Here is a 22,403-nt window from a genome sequence, read left to right as displayed (position 1 = left end):
CAGGGCACGAGTCTCAGCCTTATAGTTCTGTGTGTCTTTGAACAAGCACCTTAACCCCATCTCGCACTGGCTTCATCCTCCAAAAAAATGAAGATAATGGTGCTTATTTCAAGGTAAAGTCCCAGATTTATCCCTAACACATGCTCAGTAAACACTAGGCTAAATGATGGGTACCCAGGGAGGAAAGGCTCAGGGAAGTTCCTCTTCTCTGAAAGCTGCTGGGGCAGAGGCAAACCATGATGATGCTGCTGTGGGCTTGACAGTCTCAGAGCCACATTGTGACAGAAATGTCCCCCCACCCCGACGCCCCCAACCCCCCTCCTCCCCGCAGAGTGTCTGTGCTGGAGCAGTTAGATAGCTCTAAAACTGATTTTCAGACCCAGCTCCCAACTCCCAGGAGATGTTTTGGGGGTCTGCAGGCCGAAGTACTCTGCTGAACAAGAAGAATCAGTGCTGTGTGAGGAACCACTCATCGCTTTCTTTGTTTATATTTAGGTTTTAAGTAGAGCTTGGTTTAGAAAAAATAGTTTTGCTAGAAGTTTGCATACCACTGCTCCAGAACTGTAGCACTGTATCCTTTCTGCTGCAGTGTGGCAACTTGCCAGAAGACTCCCCAAATCTTAACACCTGTTGACCCCATGATCAATGATTAATGCAGCCAATGTGGGGCTGAAGATGTTCATCATGATGTCTGTTCATACTAGCAGAACATGAGAAGAAGCATTCTCATTAGTCAGAATGGTGATTACATAGTCATAGAAAAATGCTTAGACTTTTTGATATAGAAAGATGCTTAAGATGTGAAGCAGGACACAGAATTGTATAGTACAATATCAATGTCAACAATGTAAGGGAAAAAATGCTTTCACAAAAGGGCCAGTAGGAAATAGCCAAAATGGTAAGATGCTACAATCTGTGAATTTTTTTCCCTGTTCTTCCCAAGATTTCTATGTACTACATCTGATAGTTGTGTGTGTGTGTGTGTGTTGGTGGGAGGGAAATCAGTAGGATCCAAATCAATAGAAACCGTAAAGCCAGAGGTGCGGGAGATGCCATCACACATCCAGGTAAGGGGATGGGAGAAGCACTTTTTACCTTCTACGCTTATGTTCTTGAATTTCTTTATAAGTCTGTATTACTTATTCTCAAGGAAAAGAAACAGTTCGCATTACTGAAACCCCAGTCATGAGCTGTGCTTTGTAGCTGTTCATGGCATCTCAGCTGAGTCCTCTGAAGACCATGAGGCCAGCCAGGCGCTCTGATGTTCTCAGTTCTAACTCTGTCAGATGAACTTGGATTTGGACTGGCCCTTGACCCGCAGAAGTGTTCTGGGAGCACTTCCTTCAGCACACCAAAATAGCCGAAGACTCAGCTGCACAAGTCTGATTGGTTTTTTCCTTGAGCCAGTGGCTGTTTTCACCCCCACTTTTGGTCCTATCCCTCTTGTCTCTCAGTGGGTTCAGGAGCCTGTTCAGGTAATGAATGTCAGGCATTTCCCTGGGTACTGAATCTATTTTAAGTCTGTCCATTTCTCCCAAGAAATTGCCTCTGCATCACGGGCTGGCCAGAGCTCAGCCCCAAGCCTGCAGTGTTGATTTGAGCACGTCGAGTTTGGGAAAAAAAACAGTCCTTCAAAGGAGCTCTGATCAATAATTGGTGGCTTTTCTAAATCTGGGGTCATAAGCCCAGGGCCTCTGTCTGATATTTGTATTTCTTCTTTCTGCTAGGGGGGCACCCTAGAATAGACTGGAGTGTTAGAGCTGAGGATGGTTTCTTGACTTCTCAGTCAGCAATGAGGCCTTGAGGGATTAGAGTGCAGAAGTGTGTGTGGAATGGAAGGCCAGGATATAGGACATGGGCTGCGTTTCCAGACCTCCTTCTCAAAGGAACTGGGGTGGCCTCACACAGGAGGGGAGGTTGGCCCAGGAGTAGCTGGGGGAGTTTCATGTGAAATTTTTTGGCCTGTGGCCCCCTCCCCAGAATTCCAATAGCCATTTATTGCCATTGGGTGGGGACCTCACCAGACTTGGACCTGTGGCCAAAGGCATGTGGCCTCCAAAATTTGTATTGGTTCTGGTTGAGGAAGTGAGAATAACTTCAAGAAGCTACGTCGAAGTGCCTTCTCCCACTCTTAAGGTCATAGCAGCCCCAGGATGCTCCCCGTGCTATGGTAGATGAGCGAGCCTCATTGTCTGTGAGCCACGCAGTTGACTATAAGCAGCAGGGCTGGCCGTGTGGGCCTTTCCTGCAGCAGCAGCAGCAGCAGCATGGTAATCAACACCACCATTATTTATAACACTAATGGCTATCATTTGAAAGCCATTTGTATCTGTGCTTGCTAGTGTTTTATATGTATTGTTTCATTTTTAACCATTTCATAAATGAGAAAATCAAGGCTTAGGGAAGTTACACCACCTGCTTGCAGTCACAGAGCTAAGTGAAAGGCTGAGATTTGAAGCCGAGAATGTTGCTAAAGCCCTTTCTCTCCACAGTTCTCTCTGTATTCCTAAGGGCCTACTCTGGCAGAGTTTCTTACAGTTTTTCTAGAGAATGAGATAGGAAAGCACCTCTCAGCGAGGTCTTTTGGAGATGGGCATGTCTCTTGAGCACCTGTCATGTTTCAGGCATTGTCTGTGGTCTTTTCCACTATGTCGCCAGAGGCCTGTGAGGTTGGTGGTAGGAGGGAGAATGATCCTCGGTTACTAGGGAGGTGGCTGAGAAAAATGCTGTTGACACTCGGATTGTAAACCGTGCTTTGTTTGCTGGCCGTTAGCACTTCAGGGACAAGTAGGACAAAGGACCTGAAATCAGGGAGAAGTGACCAGTATCCACTGAGCCCAGATGGAGAAAGATACAAAGAGGTCTGCAGGCTGATAGTACCTTATCAGGAAGGCTTGTAACTGGAAACCGAAGGAGCACTAGCTCTTGCCTGTCCGTGCCGCCCCCCACCCCACCCCGTGTCAGCTGTGGTCACATATGGGGCCCACCAGTATGGAAAAGCTTACGACCTGGTAGCTGCCTTGGTCCTTTAGCACTCAGAGGCATCTCAGGAAACTGGGCTAGCAAAGGTGATGTCTTAACTCTGCCCTTTTTTTCCAGGCTGTGAATTTTTCAAGGAATATAAGGATCGGGATTACATGGCTGAAGGGCTCATTTTTAACTGGAAGCAGGTATGAGCAGTAACAATCATCAACTTGGGTCTTAACGTTTCTTTGCAAAGGGAGGGCATGGAGAACAGCTTGCAGTCTTTTTGGGGAAAACAACTACCTTTTCCTTTCTCTTCTCTGCCATGGATGAGTATCATTATTTTCCCTCCCTCTTGTCTTTGTATGTACATGTTGAAGTTCTTATATATGCTTTCCTCTCCCCTTTTAATTTATCCCTATCTTCAAAGGTTTTTTATTTTTTCAGGGACAGGATAGGAAATATCCTTCCTCTCTGCTTTACCATCTGCGTAAAAAGTGGGACCAGCATTCTGTTCCTTTCCCAGTCGGCAGAAGCTGGCCACGGGAGCCTGCTGGATGCTGACTATAGATTCGTCATGTCTGTTTTGGCAGCAAACACTAGAATGGCCACTGGAAAACTCCACTTGGAAGCAGTGTCTAGTCCCTTTAATTTTAAAACTGTCCCTCCTAGGGCAGCGTATGTTTCTGGCCCAGAGAAGGCAAGCACTGTGGAGGGATGTCGTGCCTGCCTTTGGTAGCCACAGCTTCAGGGTTATGACCTGCCTGTCACCATGGCTTCTCCTGGTGGCCTCTTGCATCTCACAAGTGTCTTTCTACCCCCAGGACTATGTCGATGCCCCACTGAGCATCCCTGATTTCCTGACTTCCTCTCTGAACATTGACTGGAGCCAATATCAGGTGAGGGGCCTGACTGGAGCAGGGCAGGATAAGGGAGGGGGATGGAGGGGATCCCCGATGCCTGCCCCAGAAGTCCTTCATGCAGATACCAGAAGGTCCAGCTTGTGCCCTCTGACCTCTCTCACACAGCCTAGGAAAGAAGGAGCTGCTTATCCATTTAGCTCTCTCCTGATTTGCTCTTGGCCCAGAAAATCAAAGCTTTCTGATCATGACTCACTCAAAGATTTACGTCCACCAGCAGCTTCTGTTTCCAGAGGACCTCATGGAGTCTGTTTTTCCAGCTCTGGGCTTTAGTGACTTTTTTCATTTTTCCTTTTAAATGCATGTTCTGCCGGAGGAAGTGCAGAGCTGTCTGACCTCGTTTGATTGTAGAAACTTTAAAATTATTTCTGTTGTGCTCCTCTCTCCTCTCCCCATGGAAGGGGCCCCAGTCTTAAGCATGTTTAGCCCAGTGTAGAAACCTAAAGGCCATCAGCAGTTTCCTTGTCACTTGCCTCAGTCAGGACTAGTAGCCTTGCTCTCCGCACTGCCTTCTCCATGTCTGTTCCTTCTGCCTAATTGCCACTTCTCACCTCATCTTGTCTCATCTTGTCTGGCTGCCACACTGCCTTTAGGATTCGGCTCCAGTGTACACTCCAGGAAGACTTCTCCAGTGTACCTCCTTTCCCCTCTCTCCAGAGGGTTGGTTGCCTATATCTGCATTCCCATTGACCTTGGGCATATCTGTCATGGAATTTTCCACTGATTTGTAGTCACTGATGTAGAGATCTGCTTTTCCATCACTGGTAGACTGAGCTCCCAGAGGATGGGGAACCATGGCTTGGGCATCCTCAGCACAGAAACTGGCATGGAGCCTAGAGCCAGACAGGCTAAGCCAGCGCCTACCTAGGAAACGTCCTGTTTCCCTCCCTTTTTTTGCCCCTGGGTCTGGGCAGTTCCCATCCAGCCTTGAGGTCTCCCTCTGGCAGAGAGGCCAGGAACACCAATTAGGCAGCTGTGTGCTCCCATATCACCTTGAGCTTTATGTCTTGGTCTGTAAGTGGTCTGTAAAGGCAGAGGCTGTGCTTATCTTTTACACCAGCCCTTGATTACAAAGTTGATACTGCATAACTATTCGATTGAGTTAGAGTAGTATCAGATGTTCTCTATGCAGGTATTTCTTTCTTTCTTTTTTTTTTTTTTATGTAGGTATTTCTGCAATAGGAAACTTAGGAAGAAGAACAAGCCAGTTTTTTGTTGTGCCCCGGAAGCCTAGAGAAGAAATGGTTTAGGGGACCCTATCCCCTGGTCTCAAGTCCTAGGTAGTACCTAGACAGATTGAGAGGCCAAAGGAACTTGCAGGTTTCCTTCTTAATTTGTTGTATGCAGAGGTGTCAAGTGGGCCCTACCCCTGGCCACCCTTACTCTTCTTTCTGGCACCATTCTGGTTTTTTGTTGTTGTTGTTGTTTTAAGATTTTATTTATTTATTTGACATAGACACAGTGAGAGAGGGAATACAAACAGGGGGAGTGGGAGAGGGAGAAGCAGACTTCCCCTCCGAGCAGGGAGCCTGATGTGGGGCTCCATTCCAGGACCCTGGGATCATGACCTGAGCCGGAGGGAGATGGTTAATGACTGAGCCACCCAGGCGCCCCATGTTTTTTTTTTAAGATTTATTTATTTTAGAGAGTGCGCAAGCATATACATGTGCACACAGGGGACAGAGGGACGGAGGAAGAGGGAGAGGAGAATCTCAGGCACTCCCCACTGAGCACGGAGCATGACAAAGGGTTCAAGCTCATGACCCTGAGATCATGACCTGAGCTGAAACGAAGAGTTGGATGCTCATCCTGGCCAAGCCACCCAGGAGCCCCCCTGGCACCATTCTTCTGATGCATAAACTGGGCCTGATGAACTACTTCACTAAAGGTGCAAATAGGGGTTTAATGTGTTGACACTGCTTAGGATGTATGTCTCTTTAGGAAGGAGTCCTGTGCATATGAGGAGTAGTTCTGCTTAGTATCTCAAGGCTCTGGATCTAGGCCCCAGCTTGCTTGGCCCTTCTCTCCAGGCTTTGTGGTTTTGAGCAAGTGGTCTCACTTTCCTCTAAAAGTAGAGTTGACAACACGTATTTCGGAGTTGTGGCAAGGTTCAAGTATGATCATGGTATGAAAGTGGTTCTTAACTGAAATGCCAGATCAGTTTTAATGATGATAATTCAGAAGTGGGCTGCTAGCCTGTTAACTCAAGGGCGTGAACTACTAATAAATTTCTAGGCACAAAAGTAGGAAGGCAGGGCATTGCTCAGCCACTTAGTCTCACTGGGCCTCCTACCATCCTCTTCCTCAGCCAGGTGTGTGTTGCTCTGCCTTGTCAGCCCCTTCAGCATGAGTGTCCAGGACTCCCTGTTACTCCTCCTCATCTCCCCCAGGTGACCTCATCTATTGTCCACTCCGTCAGCCCACTGCTATCAGCTGACCCAGGATTCTGGGCCAAGCCTTTCTTGGGGATCCACATCTACATCACCTCTTACCAGTGTCCCTTCATTCATCCACTTTAAACTCAAGCTGTCTGAAATGGAACTGGCCACAACCCACAGCATCACAGGCCCTCAACCATTTACCTGGATGCTCAAAGTCAAAACTTGAGTTTTTTTCCTCCCACATCCATTGCCAGGTCCCATCAGTTCTCTAAATCTCTGCCCCTGGTGAAACTCTTCAGACCTTCTTGCCTCCATCTCCTGTACCACTAGCCTAGTCTGGGCTACTGTCATCTGGGTGCATCTCATGTCTGAACGGGCACCACATTGAGGGGGAGCTGGAAACTGTGAACGTAAAGCATTTGAACAGGCCCTGGCAGATAGTAATATTCAAGTGATGAAACAAGGTCATCATTGTCACCCCTTCCTGAGACTGCACCACTGACTTTCCTGTTTTCCTCAGAGTACAGCCAAGTGACCCTTAGTGAGCCACTCAGCTCCACACAGTCCAGCCTTGTGCTTGTGACTAGCCGTCCTTTCCCTCTTCTCCGGCCACACTGACCTCCTTTCAGCCCCTTAGGGAAGAATGCCCTCCAGGTTTGCATGTGCTGTTTGTTCTCTCTGCCAGAAAAAGCTTTTCTCCTTTCTCTCCTCTCTTATATGGATGCCACTACCTTCAGGAAGCTTCCCTACTGGTCCCTGTGGTTCATAATAGGCTTAGCTTGCTGGTTACATGATCCTACAGGTCTCCTTTTAGTCAGCACACCTGCAGAAGTTCACTTTGTCTTCCCTCTCCTATGGCCCCGTTAGGGGGCTGGGGCCGTCGTGGACACTGCTGTTTCTCAGGGGCAGGCCCTCAGTGATGTTCACAAGTGCAGGAACACTTCTGGCAGTACTTGTATGGGTGTTGCTGCCCTCCATGTAACCGGCGTGAATTTCTTAGAGGTCTCATTCTTTCGGTGCCATAAGACCCGATTCCAGTGTCTGCTTCTCCTCAAGCTGGCCCCTGACCATGAACAGTCAGAGTAGTAACATCCTACACATGCCTTCTAGTCCTGAAGCTCTAGGCCTTGTAGACGCAGAGATTCTGAAACAGCCTCCGCCCTCACTGGGCTCAGTTTAGGAAAAAAGGCAACAGCATAACCATCACCTGGGCAGTAGATGTATTGACCAGTGGCTTCTGAAGTCTCGGTGGAAGATAATAGGGCTGGGCCTTTGAAGGATGAGTAGGAGTTTGCCAACCACAGGGAAGAGTACTCCAAGCACAGACACGTAAGCAGTGGTGTGGTGCTGAGTTCTGTCCCCAGAGACTTGTTCATGGAGCACTTAGGAAGAATTAGTGCTGAGTCTAGATTTTAGTGCATTTCTCAGGTCTTCCTTACTTTCTGCAGTCCCCTCAAACTTTAGTTTCATACTCTGCTGTCAGAGAAGTCCCTTCAGTATAGCATGTGACCATAAATGTGAATCTCACAGTCTGGCAGGGCTGGGTTCTGCCCCAGGTCAGATTAGCTATATGACTTTGGGAGCCTGCGGTTCCTACCCCAACACTGGGCACAGTGTATCTGCTGCCTCTCCTTGGTCCTTGATGTCCCCTTCCAGTAGCCACCATTGTTATTGGAGCTCTGCAGGCCACAGCTTTGGTCACTTTCTGCCCTCTCCTGGCTGCTGCAGCCTTTCCCCTGGCTTACCTGACCTCCCTGGGCTTTGTGCTGCTGCACGGTTCCTGCCTCCTCCCTTCCCCCCCTCCTGCTTTTCCACACCTGCCAGAATCACAGCTCAGAGGAAATTTGTTGGCAATGGTGTGTATGACAGGTTGAGCCAGATGAGTGACAAGACCCCTGTGCTACTATGGGTAATGACTTTATTAGTGCAGTGCTGCAGCGGCCGTCTCTAGAGCTGCTGAAAGTAGGTCATAACTCTCCAGGGGCTGTGGGAGGGTCAGGTAAATGAGCCTGTTTTAAATTCCTGGGAAAACCATTCCAATTACAGGTGCCGTGTTTACCTTCCCCCAGGAAGTGTGCTCTCACTGGTACCCGCTAGCCTCTCCACAAAGCCCCAGGACACTTATAAGCAGTTATGTTGGAAGGCTGTCCCCAGATGGGGGTAAAGAAGCCTCAGAACTGGGTCAGGCCCTTCCATGGAATTCCAAATTCTGGTAGACTTTTTCAGAGCATCTGGTTTAGACTTTTTGTTTGGGCTAGAACAAACTACTATACTATACTTTTTTTGCAGTTTTTCTTATTTTCCATTCCCCGCCCCCCGCCACTCATGGGCCTCCTGTTTTAAAAGATTTTGTCTGCCAATCAGATTGCAATTATTATTCATCAAAAGACAAGTACACAGGGGCGCCCAGGTGGCGCAGTTGATTGAGGGTCCTGTTCTTGGTTTCAGCTCAGGTGGTAATCTTGGTCATGAGATCAAGCCCTGCATGGGGCTCCATGCTTGGGATTCTCTCTTCCTCTCCCCCTCCCACTCATGCTCTGCTCTCTCTGTCTAAAATAAATAAATCTTTAAAAAAAAAAAAAAGAGTATGTAGTGAATAACAGTAAAAAGTGAATGAAACGTGGTTGGTGAGGAGGTTGAAGGTTGATATTTTCTGTGATGTGGTAGCAGGTAAAAGAATGACTCTTTCCATTTGGCACCAGTGGTCACAGGCTCAAGACTCTCTTTTTGCCTCTATCAACTCCCTAGACAGCTGGGAGCCCAGGGCTTAGATGAGGCTCATGTGTGTCTACTGCTGCTGGGTGTGGGGCTCTGAGTTGCCCAGGCCCCTACATGGCTTCCTACTCCACCATCACATCATGTTAGAATGCAGGGTAAGAGTGGCCCACAGGGTGAAGGTGCAGAGAGAGGAAGGAGGAGCTCTTGGAGTGGGAGTGAAATCTCAGATTATCTGGGATTTGGGGCCTATGGCTTGTGACCAAGATGCTGGGGTACTTACTGCCCAAGAATAACCCTTGGATTTTATTTTTTAAATACCTTAAGTTCTCAGTCTGAGTTACATATTGATTCCTAGACACCTTTTATTATTCTTTAACAGAGTTGGGACCTGGTGCAACAAACACAAAACTACCTGAAACTGCTGCTTTCCATAATTAACAGCGATGGTGAGTCTGCCTCTGCCTGAGGCCTCAAGTATTAGACCTTCTGGGTATTCCCAGGTCGTGATACCGTGAATATGTTTGTTGGGGGTCACACACCTACCTTTTGCTTTATGGGAGAAGGATTTAAGGATTCCCTTGTCCATTGGCAGCTTTATTCCACGTCCTCAAAACCTAATAAAACAAAATTGTGAGCTCGTTACCATCTGAACTATACACAGTGTTTCTATGCTAGGTGAGCTGACCTTTGATCATCAGTGTTGTGTGTGGGGCCAGAATTGCCTCTCCTAATTCAGGAAGATGAAAGAAGAATCAGTTCTGGTTTCTTTTTCTTTTTTTTTTTTTCTTTTTTCTTAAGATTCCATTTATTTATTTGACAGACAGAGATTACAAGTAGGCAAAGAGGCAGGCAGAGAGAGAGGAGAAAGCAGGCTCTCCATGGAGCAGAGAGCCCGACGTGGGGCTCGATCCCAGGACCCTGGGATCATGACCTGAGCCGAAGGCAGAGGCTTTAACCCACTGAGCCACCCAGGCGCCCTCAGTTCTGGTTTCTTAATGGGCATATACAAAAGTCCCTAGAGGGCCTGATCTCTGGCCCAGCTGTTTTGGGTGTTTTGATTGGATGGGTCCATCATGCTCAGGGTCTCTAGGGTGGACTGACTAACTCATCGATACCAGTCAAGACTTCTGTGGGGTTGCTCTTGCTTAAAGAAGTGGAAATGTATAAAGCTTACATAACCAAGAAAGCCCCAAAGCAGAGCCAGGTGCCTAAGAAATGTCACAAAGAATCTCCTTGTTTCTCATACCCACTGTCTCATTAGCTTTGTAACCATTCTAGATTTGTTTCCTGCCATCTGACCTCCCCCAGAAGAGAGATAGAGCCTCTCCCAGAGCTCATGCTCATTGACCCAGATTAGGTCAAGTGCCCATCCTTGAAGCAGTTGCTGTGACCAAGTACAAAAAGGGCACATGCCTACCTCTGGAGTTAGGCAATGGTTCTCTACCTGGGGCAGTACTGCTTCTGGGGAACTGGGTGTTGTAGGAACTGGAGGAAGGGGGCTTCTGGAAAAATGGGTGTTGTAGGAACTGGAGGAAGTCTGCTAACATTTGGCTCATGTTAGCCAAGAATCCCAAATGTCCTGCAGTTCCTAGGACAGCCCTGCACACTGAAGAATTGTCTTCCTCCAAAATATCTGTAGGGACCCCTGAGAAATGCTGGGTGGGGATATGGATGTCAGCCCCACCTAAATGACTTGGGCAGTACTATCCAAACAGTACTGCTTTTCTAGAAAGTAGCCAGAAAGAAGAAGAAATGATGTGCAGAGAGACAAGTGCCTTCCACCTACCCCTTTCTGGGAGTAGGTGGGAGAAGAATCTTGGGGAGGCCCACCAGGAGGAGGGAGACTGGGGTTGGTATGGCTGATACCAGACTAAGGTGGTGGCATGCCCTCTTCTCATGCATCCATATTTGCTTTTCCTCTGGGTTTCCTGTTGCGTGGCTCCTGAATAGATGACAGCGGGCTGCTGGTACACTGTATCTCAGGCTGGGATCGGACCCCCCTCTTCATCTCTCTCCTACGCCTTTCCTTGTGGGCTGTGAGTATGGATGGGCTCGGCTGTGGGGTCAAGGATCTACCAAGATCTACTCTGGGAGCAGTAGGACTATCTCCAGAAGTTAGAGATTTGGAGTGAGGAACCCCAGGTGTTCAGAGCAAGTGTTAGGTTTAACACTATTTTGGGGACTGTTGGGCAGCCCAGTTGTCACTGGGTCTGTGGTTGCAGTTCACCTCCTGGGACTAGGAGAGGGCTTTGTCGTGGGGAGTCATTTTTCTAATCTTAGCATGTCTCTCTGGTCTCTTCCAGGATGGGCTTATCCACACATCCCTGAAGCCTGCTGAGATCCTCTACCTAACTGTGGCCTATGACTGGTTCCTCTTTGGGTAAGCCTTGGGGGAATGTTAAGTTGTTGGGTGGGCATAATGCCTTGGGAACAGTGTTTCTGTGTGTATGTGGGTGTGGTGGCTCCTGTGACAGGATTAGAAGTAAAGACAATTCTACCTCCTTGGGAAAGACAAGGTGCTTGTCAGGCCCCACCTGAGATTGTGGTGCCAAAGCCATGGTCTGTCCCCATAACTCCAAGTCCCCTTTTGCCCTCCTGTCTTGGGGCGCTGTTCGCTTTGACCTCCTTGCATTCTTGTTGCAGGCACATGTTGGTAGATCGGCTCAGCAAAGGAGAGGAGGTGGGTACCATGAGCAAATGCCAGGGCTCTGAGAGCAACAGCACGACGTCCTGCTTGGCGTCCACACATAGTGGGCAGTTCCTTGCCCAGTGCGTGCAGGGATCAGGCAGCATGGCCACAAAAGCACCAGCACAATAGCCCCCATTCTGAGCCTCTGTTCCTCTCCTGTGCAGTAGAGAATAATGCTTTCCCACATGGCTGTCATGACCTCCGGCTGTCCGTCCTCTTCTTGCTTTTGCTGCCATCTTTCTCATATGGATGATCTTGTTTTCTGCACTCAGTTATGGAATGAAATTACAAGCCTTTCCTGGGCTCCTCAGCCCTACAGCTACAGCCCAGAGGCTCTTCCCAGTCTCTCTTTCCTATTCACACTGTTCAGCAACTTTTAAGCCCCAGGGCCAGCCAAGCAAGCAGGGTCCTGCCCAGCTGCTCCCCATCCGCCCAGGGAGCAGATCCACACCAGGCACAGACCCAGACCAGGCACAGCCAGCTGGCCTCCAGGATCTCCTTACTCTCTGGGCACTGTCCCCTCTTCCTCTCTCTGCCTTCTCTATACCCCATCCTTTTCTACTTTTTGCAGTCTTTGCCTCTTTGGTATGCTTATTTTTCAGCCTGTTTTCCCTGCATGCAGACCTGGACTCAGACCTGAGTTTGAACCCTGCTTGTCCCACCTATTACCTGGTGACCTTGAGTAATGTGATTCACCTTGAGTCTCCTGGTGTCGATCATGCTTCCTCACAAAGAGAATAAGTCTAGGTGCCCAGGGTGGGAGCTGTCACATAGCATTAGCGCTTTCTCTTCTGCCCCCTGACCACCACCCCCCAACACCCCCCCCCCCCGTTTTCCTGAAGCATCTTTCTCACCCTCCTGAGGCTGCCTTCTTTCCAAGCATCTTATCTTGTGCCTCCTCCTTTTGTTCCTCCCTCTCAGCAGCTCCTCTCCCCTTCTAAATCTCTTCTTCTGAGTGCTTATCACATCTGCCAGGGCTGCAGAGCTCATAAGCCTGTTCCTCAGAGGCCTCCATGAACTCTGTCAGAGGCAGTGACTTTGGCATTGAAATCAGCACGTAAAGCCCCTTTGCAGCCTCTCATTTGGAGACTGACTGGCGCTCCAGAACATTCTGCCCTCCAATACCATCTCCCCTGCCCTCAGAGCCCGCCAGATCTGCCTTCAGAAACTGGACAGAGGTTGAGGCCAAGTCCATTGGGCTCTGGATTCAGACCCTGGCCATCTCTCAGCATCAACAGGAGGGTCTTCTCAGCTGGAAGGGTTGGTTTTCAGGGTGTGGGCTTTCTCTTACCTCTACCAGACGCTCTAGACGCTGATGCTTTAAAACAAACAAACAAACAAAACAGTTAAACGGCACTCTGTCCTCCTCCCCAGCCCTTGAGGTTCACGGCATGCTAGCATATTAAAGATTAAAGAGTCTGTGGTGAAGACACCTATTTAATTTTATGTAACCCAACATTTTCATACTGACCTAACCTGGGGTACCCTCCCTCCCTTTTGGTGGGGGGGACGGTGTTTGTTTGAGGAAATCATACGGGGCTCTGGGATACCATGTTTGTGTTTATCCAAGTGAGGGTTTGATGGACCACACCTTTCAGAATCACTGGGAAGTTTGTTTAAAAACTGCAGAGACTGATTTGTGTGCACTTCATGGGGGCCCATTTGACTAGGGCACTGGCTGGAAGGGAGGAGAGAGGTGGTGGGACTGCAGCTAGAGGTCAGGAGCCCCCTCTTGCCCCTGCCCACCTCAGACTCTGAGCCAGACCTTGGCTGCCCCTCACCCCTGGTTCTTCTGAACTACTATTTCTGGGTGTTCCTCCTACAAAATCTGATCCCTTTCCTTTCCATCATGTTCAGTGCCCATTAATCTCCTCGCCCCAAAATAATCTCTCTCCCAGCTGTTCTTCCCAGTTAGCCTCTCTCCTTGGGATTCTTAGGAAAGGCTGAGCAGGGAAAGCTGTCTTCTCTTTATCCTTTTCAGTGGCTTGAGAACATGCATGTTGAATTTGAAGATGGTTTGAAAACTCACTGGCTTACCCTTATACATTTTTCCTTCCCTCCTTGCCTTAACCCAGGCATATTACCCTGCCTGCCAAACCCTCTCCCACCCATTTATACCATTTATAGAGCAGAATATCCATCAGGGTCCTTGAGGCAGGGCTGTTGTCCATCAGGGGCTGACCAGGTGGCTGGCTCCCCTCTCCCGGGAGCTCAGTCATCTAGATTTCTCTCCTTGGAGAAAGCTATCCTCTCATGTGTGCTGCTTTTTGGTTTCTTCAGATTTTCTTCTTCTGCTTCAATTTTTTGAAGCATATCATCTCTGAGGAGTTCTCTGCTTTGAAGACACAGAGGTGAGGAGACACCTGTTCTCTCCCAGTGGGCAGGGTACTCTGGGAAGGGCCACTATGGGAAGAGTAGGCAGGGTCTCACTCACCGTCTGATTCCCTGCCTGGCTTCCCTGCATGCTTGGCAAGTTAGCATCTCATCCCTGCCTTACCTCTGAGGCCAGGGTAGGGATTCCTGGTGACAGCCAGTGGGGAAAGAGGCTCTCCTGCCTGTGAGGCAGGGCTGGGGTCAGCCTGCACTCATACAAACAGAAAGGCTTTGGGACAAAGGAGTGGTCTCTGGTGACTAGGAGAGCAGGGCACATTGCTGCAGTGAAAAGCCAGCCTAGGACAGGAGGACTCCCAGTACCCCAGCTCTGGCTGAGACAGCAGATCCTTCTGCCTGTCCTTCTGCTGGTCCTGCACAGATGTGTCTGCATCTCTTTGTAGCCTACCACCATGGAACAGAGTCTGCCTCCAGCCTGGGAAACACAGGAGTCTTGCCTGGCAGTTCCCTTACAAACTCTGAGAGTTGGTGTTTTTGAGTTGACTTGCCTTCCAAATCCAAGCTCCTAGGTGTGTTGGGCCAGATTGAACATCGAGGGGCCAAGGTGAAAGGAAGGAGTCAGGCTTTGCTGGCCTTTCAGTAGTGGCCTGACATTTTGCAACACTTTAGGTAGGACTTGATTTGCCAGCGATTTGGAGCTTCTTTCCCAGGCACGCAGCATGCTGGGCATGGAGACGACAAAGAAGACCCCAGCCCAGAATGTAATTCACTATTCTGGTTTCTGTTTACAGGAGGAAGAGTTTGCCAGCCCGTGATGCAGGCTTCACTCTGGAAGATATCTGTATGCTGAGTGAGTTATAGGCCCCAACAGATTTCCTTGCATCTGTGTATCTTTCTGAGTATAGACCATGTAGGAACTGTTTGTTCTAGAAACTTCTCTTTCCAGCTGTATGGTGTGGAAGAGCTAGGGGACCAGTAGTTTGAGAAGATAATGTGCTGACTGATGACACTTGCTTCTTTCAGGACGAAAGGACCGTGGCAGCACTACCAGCCTTGGCAGTGACTTCTCTCTGGTCATGGAGAGCTCCCCAGGAGCTGCCGGGAGTTTCACCTATGAGGCCGTGGAGCTGCTCCCTGCAGGAGCACAGACTCAGGCATCTTGGTGAGGGGCCAGGCTGGAACTAAGCTTTCTCACAGCTGTGGCCCAGGGCCACGAGCTCCAGGGAGCCCCAAGTACAAAGGGGGCCCCTGACAGTAGGGCTGAGAGCACAGCTCCATGCCCTGCTGTCTCTCCTAGACCTCAGAGGCCAGCCATCTGGTTGGTGAGGGGCACTGTCTGCGGTGGCCCAGGAACATAAAGGGCTGGGGCTCCCTGTGGGATGAAGAAAGAAGCCTCAAGGCTGGGCAGACAGGGTGGGGTGAGGGGAGGCTGGTGTTAAAAGAGATTCCCTGGGGGAGCTCCCTTGTATCATTTGCTTGGGGGTGGGAGGCCAGTTAGAAAAAAGAAGAAAACAGTGAGTTCAATATGATGATTATGAATTGGGAACCTGTTTGAGGGTGAAGTCCTCTGAGAATCTGATGACTCTGTCTCTAGACAGATGGCTCACTTTTGTATTACAAGGAGAGGCAGTTACTGAGCTCTTAGGAATCTAGTGTGTACTCTGAGGCCAGTAGTATAGCGTTATTTGGATGTGACATTCCCTCTTATGAAGACCCAATCCTTGCTGCTCATGGCTGAGCCTGAGGGAATGCTAATGTGTACCCATATCCATATGGCATTTTCCCAGTGGAAGTAAGGACTGGGCCCTGACATTTGGTTAAAGTGGGCAGGGGGCTTGCCTGGGGTTGCGCCTTGGCCAACAGCCCTACTCTTTCTCCTGCAGGAGGAAGAGCCACTCATCCTCTCCACAGAGTGTGCTCTGGAATCGGCCACAGCTCTTGGAGGACCGCCTGCCTTCCCACCAGGGGCTGGGGGAAGCCAAGTCTTCCAGCTCCTCATCCTCGAACCATTCTGACTTTTTCAGGATGGGTAGCAGTCCCCTGGAGGTCCCCAAACCCAGGTGAGGAGCTCCAAAACCTCTAATGGTGGAAGTGGTTATCCTTTCCCTCTTAATAAGCCTGGAGAGTGGGGTTCCAGCCCATTAGCTGGTGTCTAAGATGGTGTCTTGGGACAGAGTTCCTTGGCATGCAGCCTGGTGGGGAGTATACCCAGGAGGCAGAGGGGTTTGATAAGCTTGCAGGCCTACCCCTGTCTGGAGGATGCATTAATGTTTGAATAAGAGCTGGTTTGTAGAATGATTTGAGACTCCTTCCCAGAGCCCTAGCAGATGAGGAATCTAGAAGGTGTACTGATGGCAGTGTGATGGGCAGAGGGTCAGGACTGCCTCCCCCTATTGCCTTTGGTGGGTCTCAGCCTTCATGGCCCTCACATTCTGCTTAACAAGATGGATCCAAATCCTCAAAGTCCTTGGTTCTCGCATTCCATGTCTGGATTGGCGAGGCAGTGAGAAGAAAAGACGGAGTTAGGCTAGATATGTGTGGCTCAGGCAAACCTTGGGAGACTCTGTACACCTGAGAAGTGCTCAGTCAGATGGACAGGTGTGGCTGGAGTGTGCTGCAGGAATAGTGTTCCCTAAAAGAGAGTAAAGCTGAGTACTGGGCAGGGCCTTAGGGTTGAGGGATGGTCTGGCACTTGGGAAAAGCATTTCCTGGCTGACCCCGTACCACTTTTTCTATGTGATACCCACAAGGAAAGAATCCTGTGAATTTCTTTGTTTTCTCAAGTCTTGAGAATGTCTGCCCCTTCTGGAGAGAACAAAGCAGTCTGTGACTTATGAGGTCCTTGATAAATTCCAAGGAGAAAGAAGCATTTAGCATAAAGAGTATGAGCCTTGGAGTCTACCTCAGTTTGAACCCAGCTCTGAAATGGACTGTTCCAAAAGTTTCAGGTCTTTTCCTCGTAGCAGTCCTGTTAACGGTGAGGAAACTGAGCCCCAAAGTCACAGGCCTATTATAAGAAAAGACCTGAAATTTCTGGAACCCTCTCCCTATCCCTACCTTCTGGCTTTTCTCCATGGTAAAAGCAGGCAGTGGAGGAAGAGCACCCTCCCCATGCCAGCAAAGCAGATCAACTCTAGGCCAGTAGGAGTCCGACTGAGTGCACTGACCAGGGGAGTCCTGTGTGCTCACCTCTGAAAGTGAGCCCTTCAACCTGGAGTGCTGCTGTGTCTGCCAGTGGTGTAGCTGAGTCTACTAGATACTAAACTAAGACCACGACCCCTCTGACCCCACAGGAGGTTTGATGAAGACAGCTGGGCAGATATGGTGCCAGGTTAACAAGGCCACATGCCTGTGCTCAGTCCTGTCCTCTGTGTGTGCCGACTGCCATGCCACCCTTGTCTGCACGCCTGGCTTTCCTCAGGGGTACCCTGGGGCTGGGGCATCATGACCTAACCCTCGCAGTTCTGGGCTGGAACTCTTGTTCAATGTCCCCACCTCCTTTCCTGCCTGAGCAACATTGCTGAACAGTGGGGAAGGAGTCCAGAGAGTCCTCCTATCCTCTCGGGTCCTGCTATAGCCTTAACTGTCCAACTGCTGGGGCTTCCCGCTGAGGCTGTACTCACCTCTTCGCACACCCCAGCTTTTTATTATTCCCTTCTTCCTGCCAAGAGATCCTACTTCCCACTCTTGTGATCATTTCCTTCAGTCTCACCAGTGGTTCTCTGCCTGCACTGGGTGGCTCAGACTCCTAGGGCTGGCCCAGGAGAGCTACATAGGCCCCTGCCTAAGGAGACAGACAGAGGAGAGTTGGGGGTGTCCTCTGGCCTTTCAGCCCTGTGTGCTTAGCCTAGTTGAGGCTGGGATAGCTGGTCCAAAGTGGGGCACAAGGCCTTGAAGAGGCGTGGGCTGGGCTGCTTTGAAGTGTTTGGCTCTGCCAGTCTATTCTGGGAATGCCCGCTTGGAGCCTGGCTGGTCTGGCCAGGCAACAAGGTTCTGGACTGGCTGCCTGTTTGCCAGAGCTTCTGAAAGACAAGATTATTCAGATTTGGAGCATTCTAATTATGTATTTCCATTAACATTAAAATTAATTTAGTCTCTTTTATCTTAAAGTGCCTGAGGGATCCTGTCATTAGCTTCCCTGCCTCTCTTAGGTAACAACAGCCAATCAGCTTTTTAATGCAGTAGGGGGAACTGTTATGGAAAGAAACCTTTTAGTAAAGCTATCTGTGACAGCTGAAATTCCCCTCATTATGTGAATTCTTGGGGTTTTGAATGCTCCAAATTCTATAAGCGTATCTCTCTTAAAGCAGGACTTCCCTAGGAAAGGAGCCAGTAAAGCTTTATTTGAAGTTAAGAAGTAGGTGTTGGGCTGGGAAAAAAGTTCTGTGGGGTGCTAATTCTTATCCAGTCCCAAGCTCATCCTCCTCTCTGAGAAGGCTGGTGGCTTTTTGCTTTATTAGCTGCCACTGCGACAGCTTCTCATTGAGCTGCATTTCTGGACCATTTTATTTTTTTTTTTTCTTTTTTTTTTTTTTTCTCTTTTTTTTTTTTTTCTCTGGACCATTTTAAATCTCTAATCAGCTGCAGGGCTGGGGGCTGAGAAGAGGCAGGGCCAACGCTCTGAGCTCACATGCCTCCCAAGGTCCTGGTTAGTAAGTGGCTCAACCCCATGTGGCCTTAGTCTCTACTCCAGAGTCAGACATCTTTAGGGGTGGAAAGTTGCTAGCACAGCACTATTCTTGCCTGAGGAGGGATGGTGCCACCACTGAGCCCAGCTTGAAGCTAAGCTGCCTAAAGAGCAGATCAACTTGGCTAAGGGACACCTAGCAGTCTGGTTGAATAGCTAAGTAGAAACACAGGAACCAACTCCTGTTGCCCAGCTAGCTTCTTTCCCCATCTTCTACCACATATCAACTGCTCATTATAAGCAGTGAGCTCTGTCCTAGACTGTGTTTAATGAGGAAGAGAAACCAGATTGCTTTCTGCAACACATAGGGTTCCTGTTCCATGTTTGACATTGTCTTGCATAGCATCATAGCTTCAAACCAAGGATGAGTGTAAGAAGCCTAAAGGCATTGCCAGCTTAAGACCCAGAAAAGGACACTTAGAATCCTAAAATATTTCTTGAGCTGCTCTGGGAATGCAGATATTCCCTACCTCTTTCCTCCTCTCTCTCCCCCTCTCTTCTCTCTCTCTCACACACACACAGACACACACACACACACACCCCAGTGTTTAAAGGTTTAAAGTCTGGGCTGGGGAAAACTGACATTTTTTCCTTTTTTTTTTTTTTCCCCAAATGTGATAAGAAATCCTGTCCTAGCCATTTCTGAAGTCAGTTGCTCTGTGAGTTCAGGAACTTGTTGAATTGAAGGAATCTTCCCTAAAGCCCCATTCCTGGAAGCATTCACTTAGGCAGAAGTTACGGGACCATCATCTAAAGGCTTGGGGATTGGCAGGTATAAGTGTAGATTAGAGGTGACATCCAGGCCCCCTCAAAGTTTGGGATTTTAGGTCTTGGATCAAACATTCATTCCTTACATGACTTCAGACATGTCACTTGATGGCTTTGAATTTTTGTTTTCTCATCTATGTAATCAGAGGTTTAAACAGGCAACTTCCAGGTTCTTCCTAGTTGTGTACCTTCAAGCCTTCTGTGTCAGCTCAGGTGCTTCCAGATGCAATTAACAAAAACCCCATCTCAACAGGTTTAAGTAGTAAGGGAACACTGTTGGTTCTTATGGAAAAGTCCAGTGGAAAATATGACCTTCAGGTGTAGTCTGGTCAAGGTTTCAACTCCATTTTCCTGTGGTTCTTTTCCCTTGCCTCCTTCCACATGCTAGCTCTGTCATCTGGCCAGCTTCCCTAATGGTGAACAGCCACTCCTGGGCACCCTGATTCCTTTCTCACATCCAGGAATCACATGAGGACCTCCCTTCCAACCACGAATCACAAGCTCTGTGCTTTATGCCAGTTGAAAATTATGTGCCCATCCCTGAACCAATCCCTGGAGCCCCTACCACCCCTTATCAGGAAAGAAGATCAGTATACGATGGGGCTAATTTGGGCCAAGTTTTAGTCCTAGCTTTGCCACTCCTAGCTATGTGTGACTTGGAAAAATCACTTCCCTCCTGAGCTCAGTTTTTTCATTCCACCTTTAATGATCATGTGATTGATGATCCTGGCTTCCATAAATTTGGGTGTAAATGAGTTAATAGAACTAATTATCTGGCACATAGTAAATACTCATCCTTTCCACAAATGCTCAGTAAACCGTAGTTGTGGTGAAGGACCTGTCCTTATTCACATGTCTGAGGGCCATTTCAGGGCACTAGGCATCTGGGTAGAAGGCCAGGCCAGGCACCGCAGGACAGACCTGTTTATTCATGCCTCAGCTCTGTGGGTTGGGACAGCTCTGCTTGTGTGGGTATTCTTGTATCTCTTTCCAAAAAGGACTAACTAAAAGATAACCTGCCTGAGTCCTGCCCACACTGGGTGTCTGGCAGGACATGGTTTTGGTTGGGGGGAGGGGAGTGGGAGTTGCAGCTCTTTTGGTGCTATAAAGAGGGGCCTAAGCAGTATCCAGATAAGGGAGTGAAATGTTGCCAAAAATCCAGTCTCCTAGGCAGAAGTGTGAGCCCTCCAAGCCCTGGGGATGTGGACAGATGACCTTGGAAGCACCATCAGCTCCACAGTTCTCCAGTTTGAGGGTAGCTTGGCCCCATGTTCCCTCTGGCTCTGTAGATAGATTTAGGAGCTAGAACTCAGACCTCTCTCTCTCCCTTTTCTTTTTCCTGCCTTTTTTTGTACTTGAGTAAAGACACAGGGCAGTAGAGTGTGGGGTCTTAAAAAAGCTGATAAAGTTACCTGTGTACTGAGAATATCTTTTTTTTTTTTTAATTTATTTGACAGACAGAGATCACAAGTAGGCAGAGAGGCAGGCAGAGAGAGAGAGAGGAGGAAGCAGGCTCCCCGCAGAGCAGAGAGCCCAATGCAGGATTTGATCCCAGGACCCTGAGAACATAACCTGAGCTGAAGGCAGAGGCTTAACCCACTGAGCCACCCAGGCGCCCTGTACTGAGAATATCTTGAAAGTATTCCTTCTTTCATTTGGCAGGTGCAGGTACTACTTCTGGTGACTGTTTGCTTTCATCTTTAGGTGTCCCATCCAGCCAGCTAATCCAGACTGGCACTTAGGAGTACCTCTCTGCTTAGCATAGTCCCTTGCTGTCAAACCCAGGAGCTGAACAATTGCTTTGCAACCCTTTCTTTGACAAAAGCCTCAAACAGGAAGATTTGTCTGCAGCCAGTTGCTTGCTGAGATGGCTTTATGTCCCCTGGGATCACACACCCTGTTGCTATCAGTACTGCCTACTTCATTCCACAGCTATCCCCTGGCTCCCCCAGATGTATTTCTTGCCTGGTGGTGCTAACTTCTGGATGCTAGGAAAGTGACTTGCCTAAGGGGACCAGGAATCCTCATATTCCATCTTTCTGTCCTTCTTCCTTTGGTAGCTTGAGTCTCTAATAGCCTGGGCGGGGGTGGCTGGAGAATATAAGAAACCTCTATGTTCCCAGCCCCGGGAGTGCCCCATCCTACTCAGCATCCCTTCCATTCCCTCAGTACTCTGGTGTTTAGCCATTGTTTTCCTACAGACTGCTAAAACTGGAAGAGGAAATCTGCCCTTAAAGTTTGAACAGTAGATGAGATTTGGGGAGCCAGGGTGACCTGAGTCGAGTTATGGGGACTGAAGGCCCAGCAAAACCTGGAGGAAGCACAGGGAAACTACCAGGCTGTGGATGTGATTTGCCCTCTCCTGGGCAGCTGTCTCTTTGATTTACAGACTGCTTAAGTCCTTAAACTGAAGCCAAGTTTAGAAACAAGAAAACCCTTTGTGGGGCATGAGGGGGCTTCCACCAGGTAGCAGACCATGTCCTATTCTCATTCCTAATGCTGCTGTCACACACCTTCCAGAGTTTAGCAGGAATGATGAATGTGGAAGTCTCTGTGTTGCATGGGGTTCCTATTCATGGCAGCTTTAACATAGAAAACCATCTGTTTTCCTGGTCTCAAGGTGGTTCTGTTGTAGGACAAATCTGTAATCAAACTTGGCTTTAAAAATCTCTTCTTGCACTCAGTAGCTACGGGACCTTGAGTAAGTGTCTTCACCTGTCTGGACTGTCACTTTTCTCTGTCTCTAAGATAAGGGTGGTTAAAGATTACCAGAGATGTAGTACTTGGTCAGAGCACCACTCAGGTGGCAGCTACTTGAGGATGAGGCTGGGATGGCTACTCATGAGGGCTGTTGCCTCAAACTTGGAGACATTGATGCCAGCTAACTGGGTGGGCCAAGGTCAATGAATGTCTTTCTCTGTTTCTGACCCCCTGTACCACTCATA

General features: G+C 48.9%; 1 protein-coding gene across 9 annotated transcripts in view; it reads left to right on the top strand.

The window, feature by feature from the left end:
• The window catches only part of MTMR14 (myotubularin related protein 14), a 45,957-nt gene that overhangs the window by 18,685 nt on the left and 4,869 nt on the right, over positions 1–22,403 (top strand). For all 9 annotated transcript variants that reach the window (XM_080804738.1, XM_080804740.1, XM_080804746.1 and 6 more), the window contains 10 exons: positions 3,100–3,170; positions 3,789–3,863; positions 9,363–9,429; positions 10,934–11,019; positions 11,287–11,363; positions 11,627–11,663; positions 13,953–14,023; positions 14,795–14,853; positions 15,027–15,165; positions 15,887–16,063. In XM_080804738.1, coding sequence (XP_080660864.1) covers positions 3,100–3,170; positions 3,789–3,863; positions 9,363–9,429; positions 10,934–11,019; positions 11,287–11,363; positions 11,627–11,663; positions 13,953–14,023; positions 14,795–14,853; positions 15,027–15,165; positions 15,887–16,063 — 859 coding nt within the window. The remainder of the gene's footprint in view (positions 1–3,099; positions 3,171–3,788; positions 3,864–9,362; positions 9,430–10,933; positions 11,020–11,286; positions 11,364–11,626; positions 11,664–13,952; positions 14,024–14,794; positions 14,854–15,026; positions 15,166–15,886; positions 16,064–22,403) is intronic.

This window comes from Martes martes (genome assembly GCF_963455335.1).
Source record: "Martes martes genome assembly, chromosome: 1".
Classification (NCBI taxonomy): domain Eukaryota; kingdom Metazoa; phylum Chordata; class Mammalia; order Carnivora; family Mustelidae; genus Martes; species Martes martes.
This window is presented reverse-complemented; position numbering and strand designations above follow the sequence as displayed.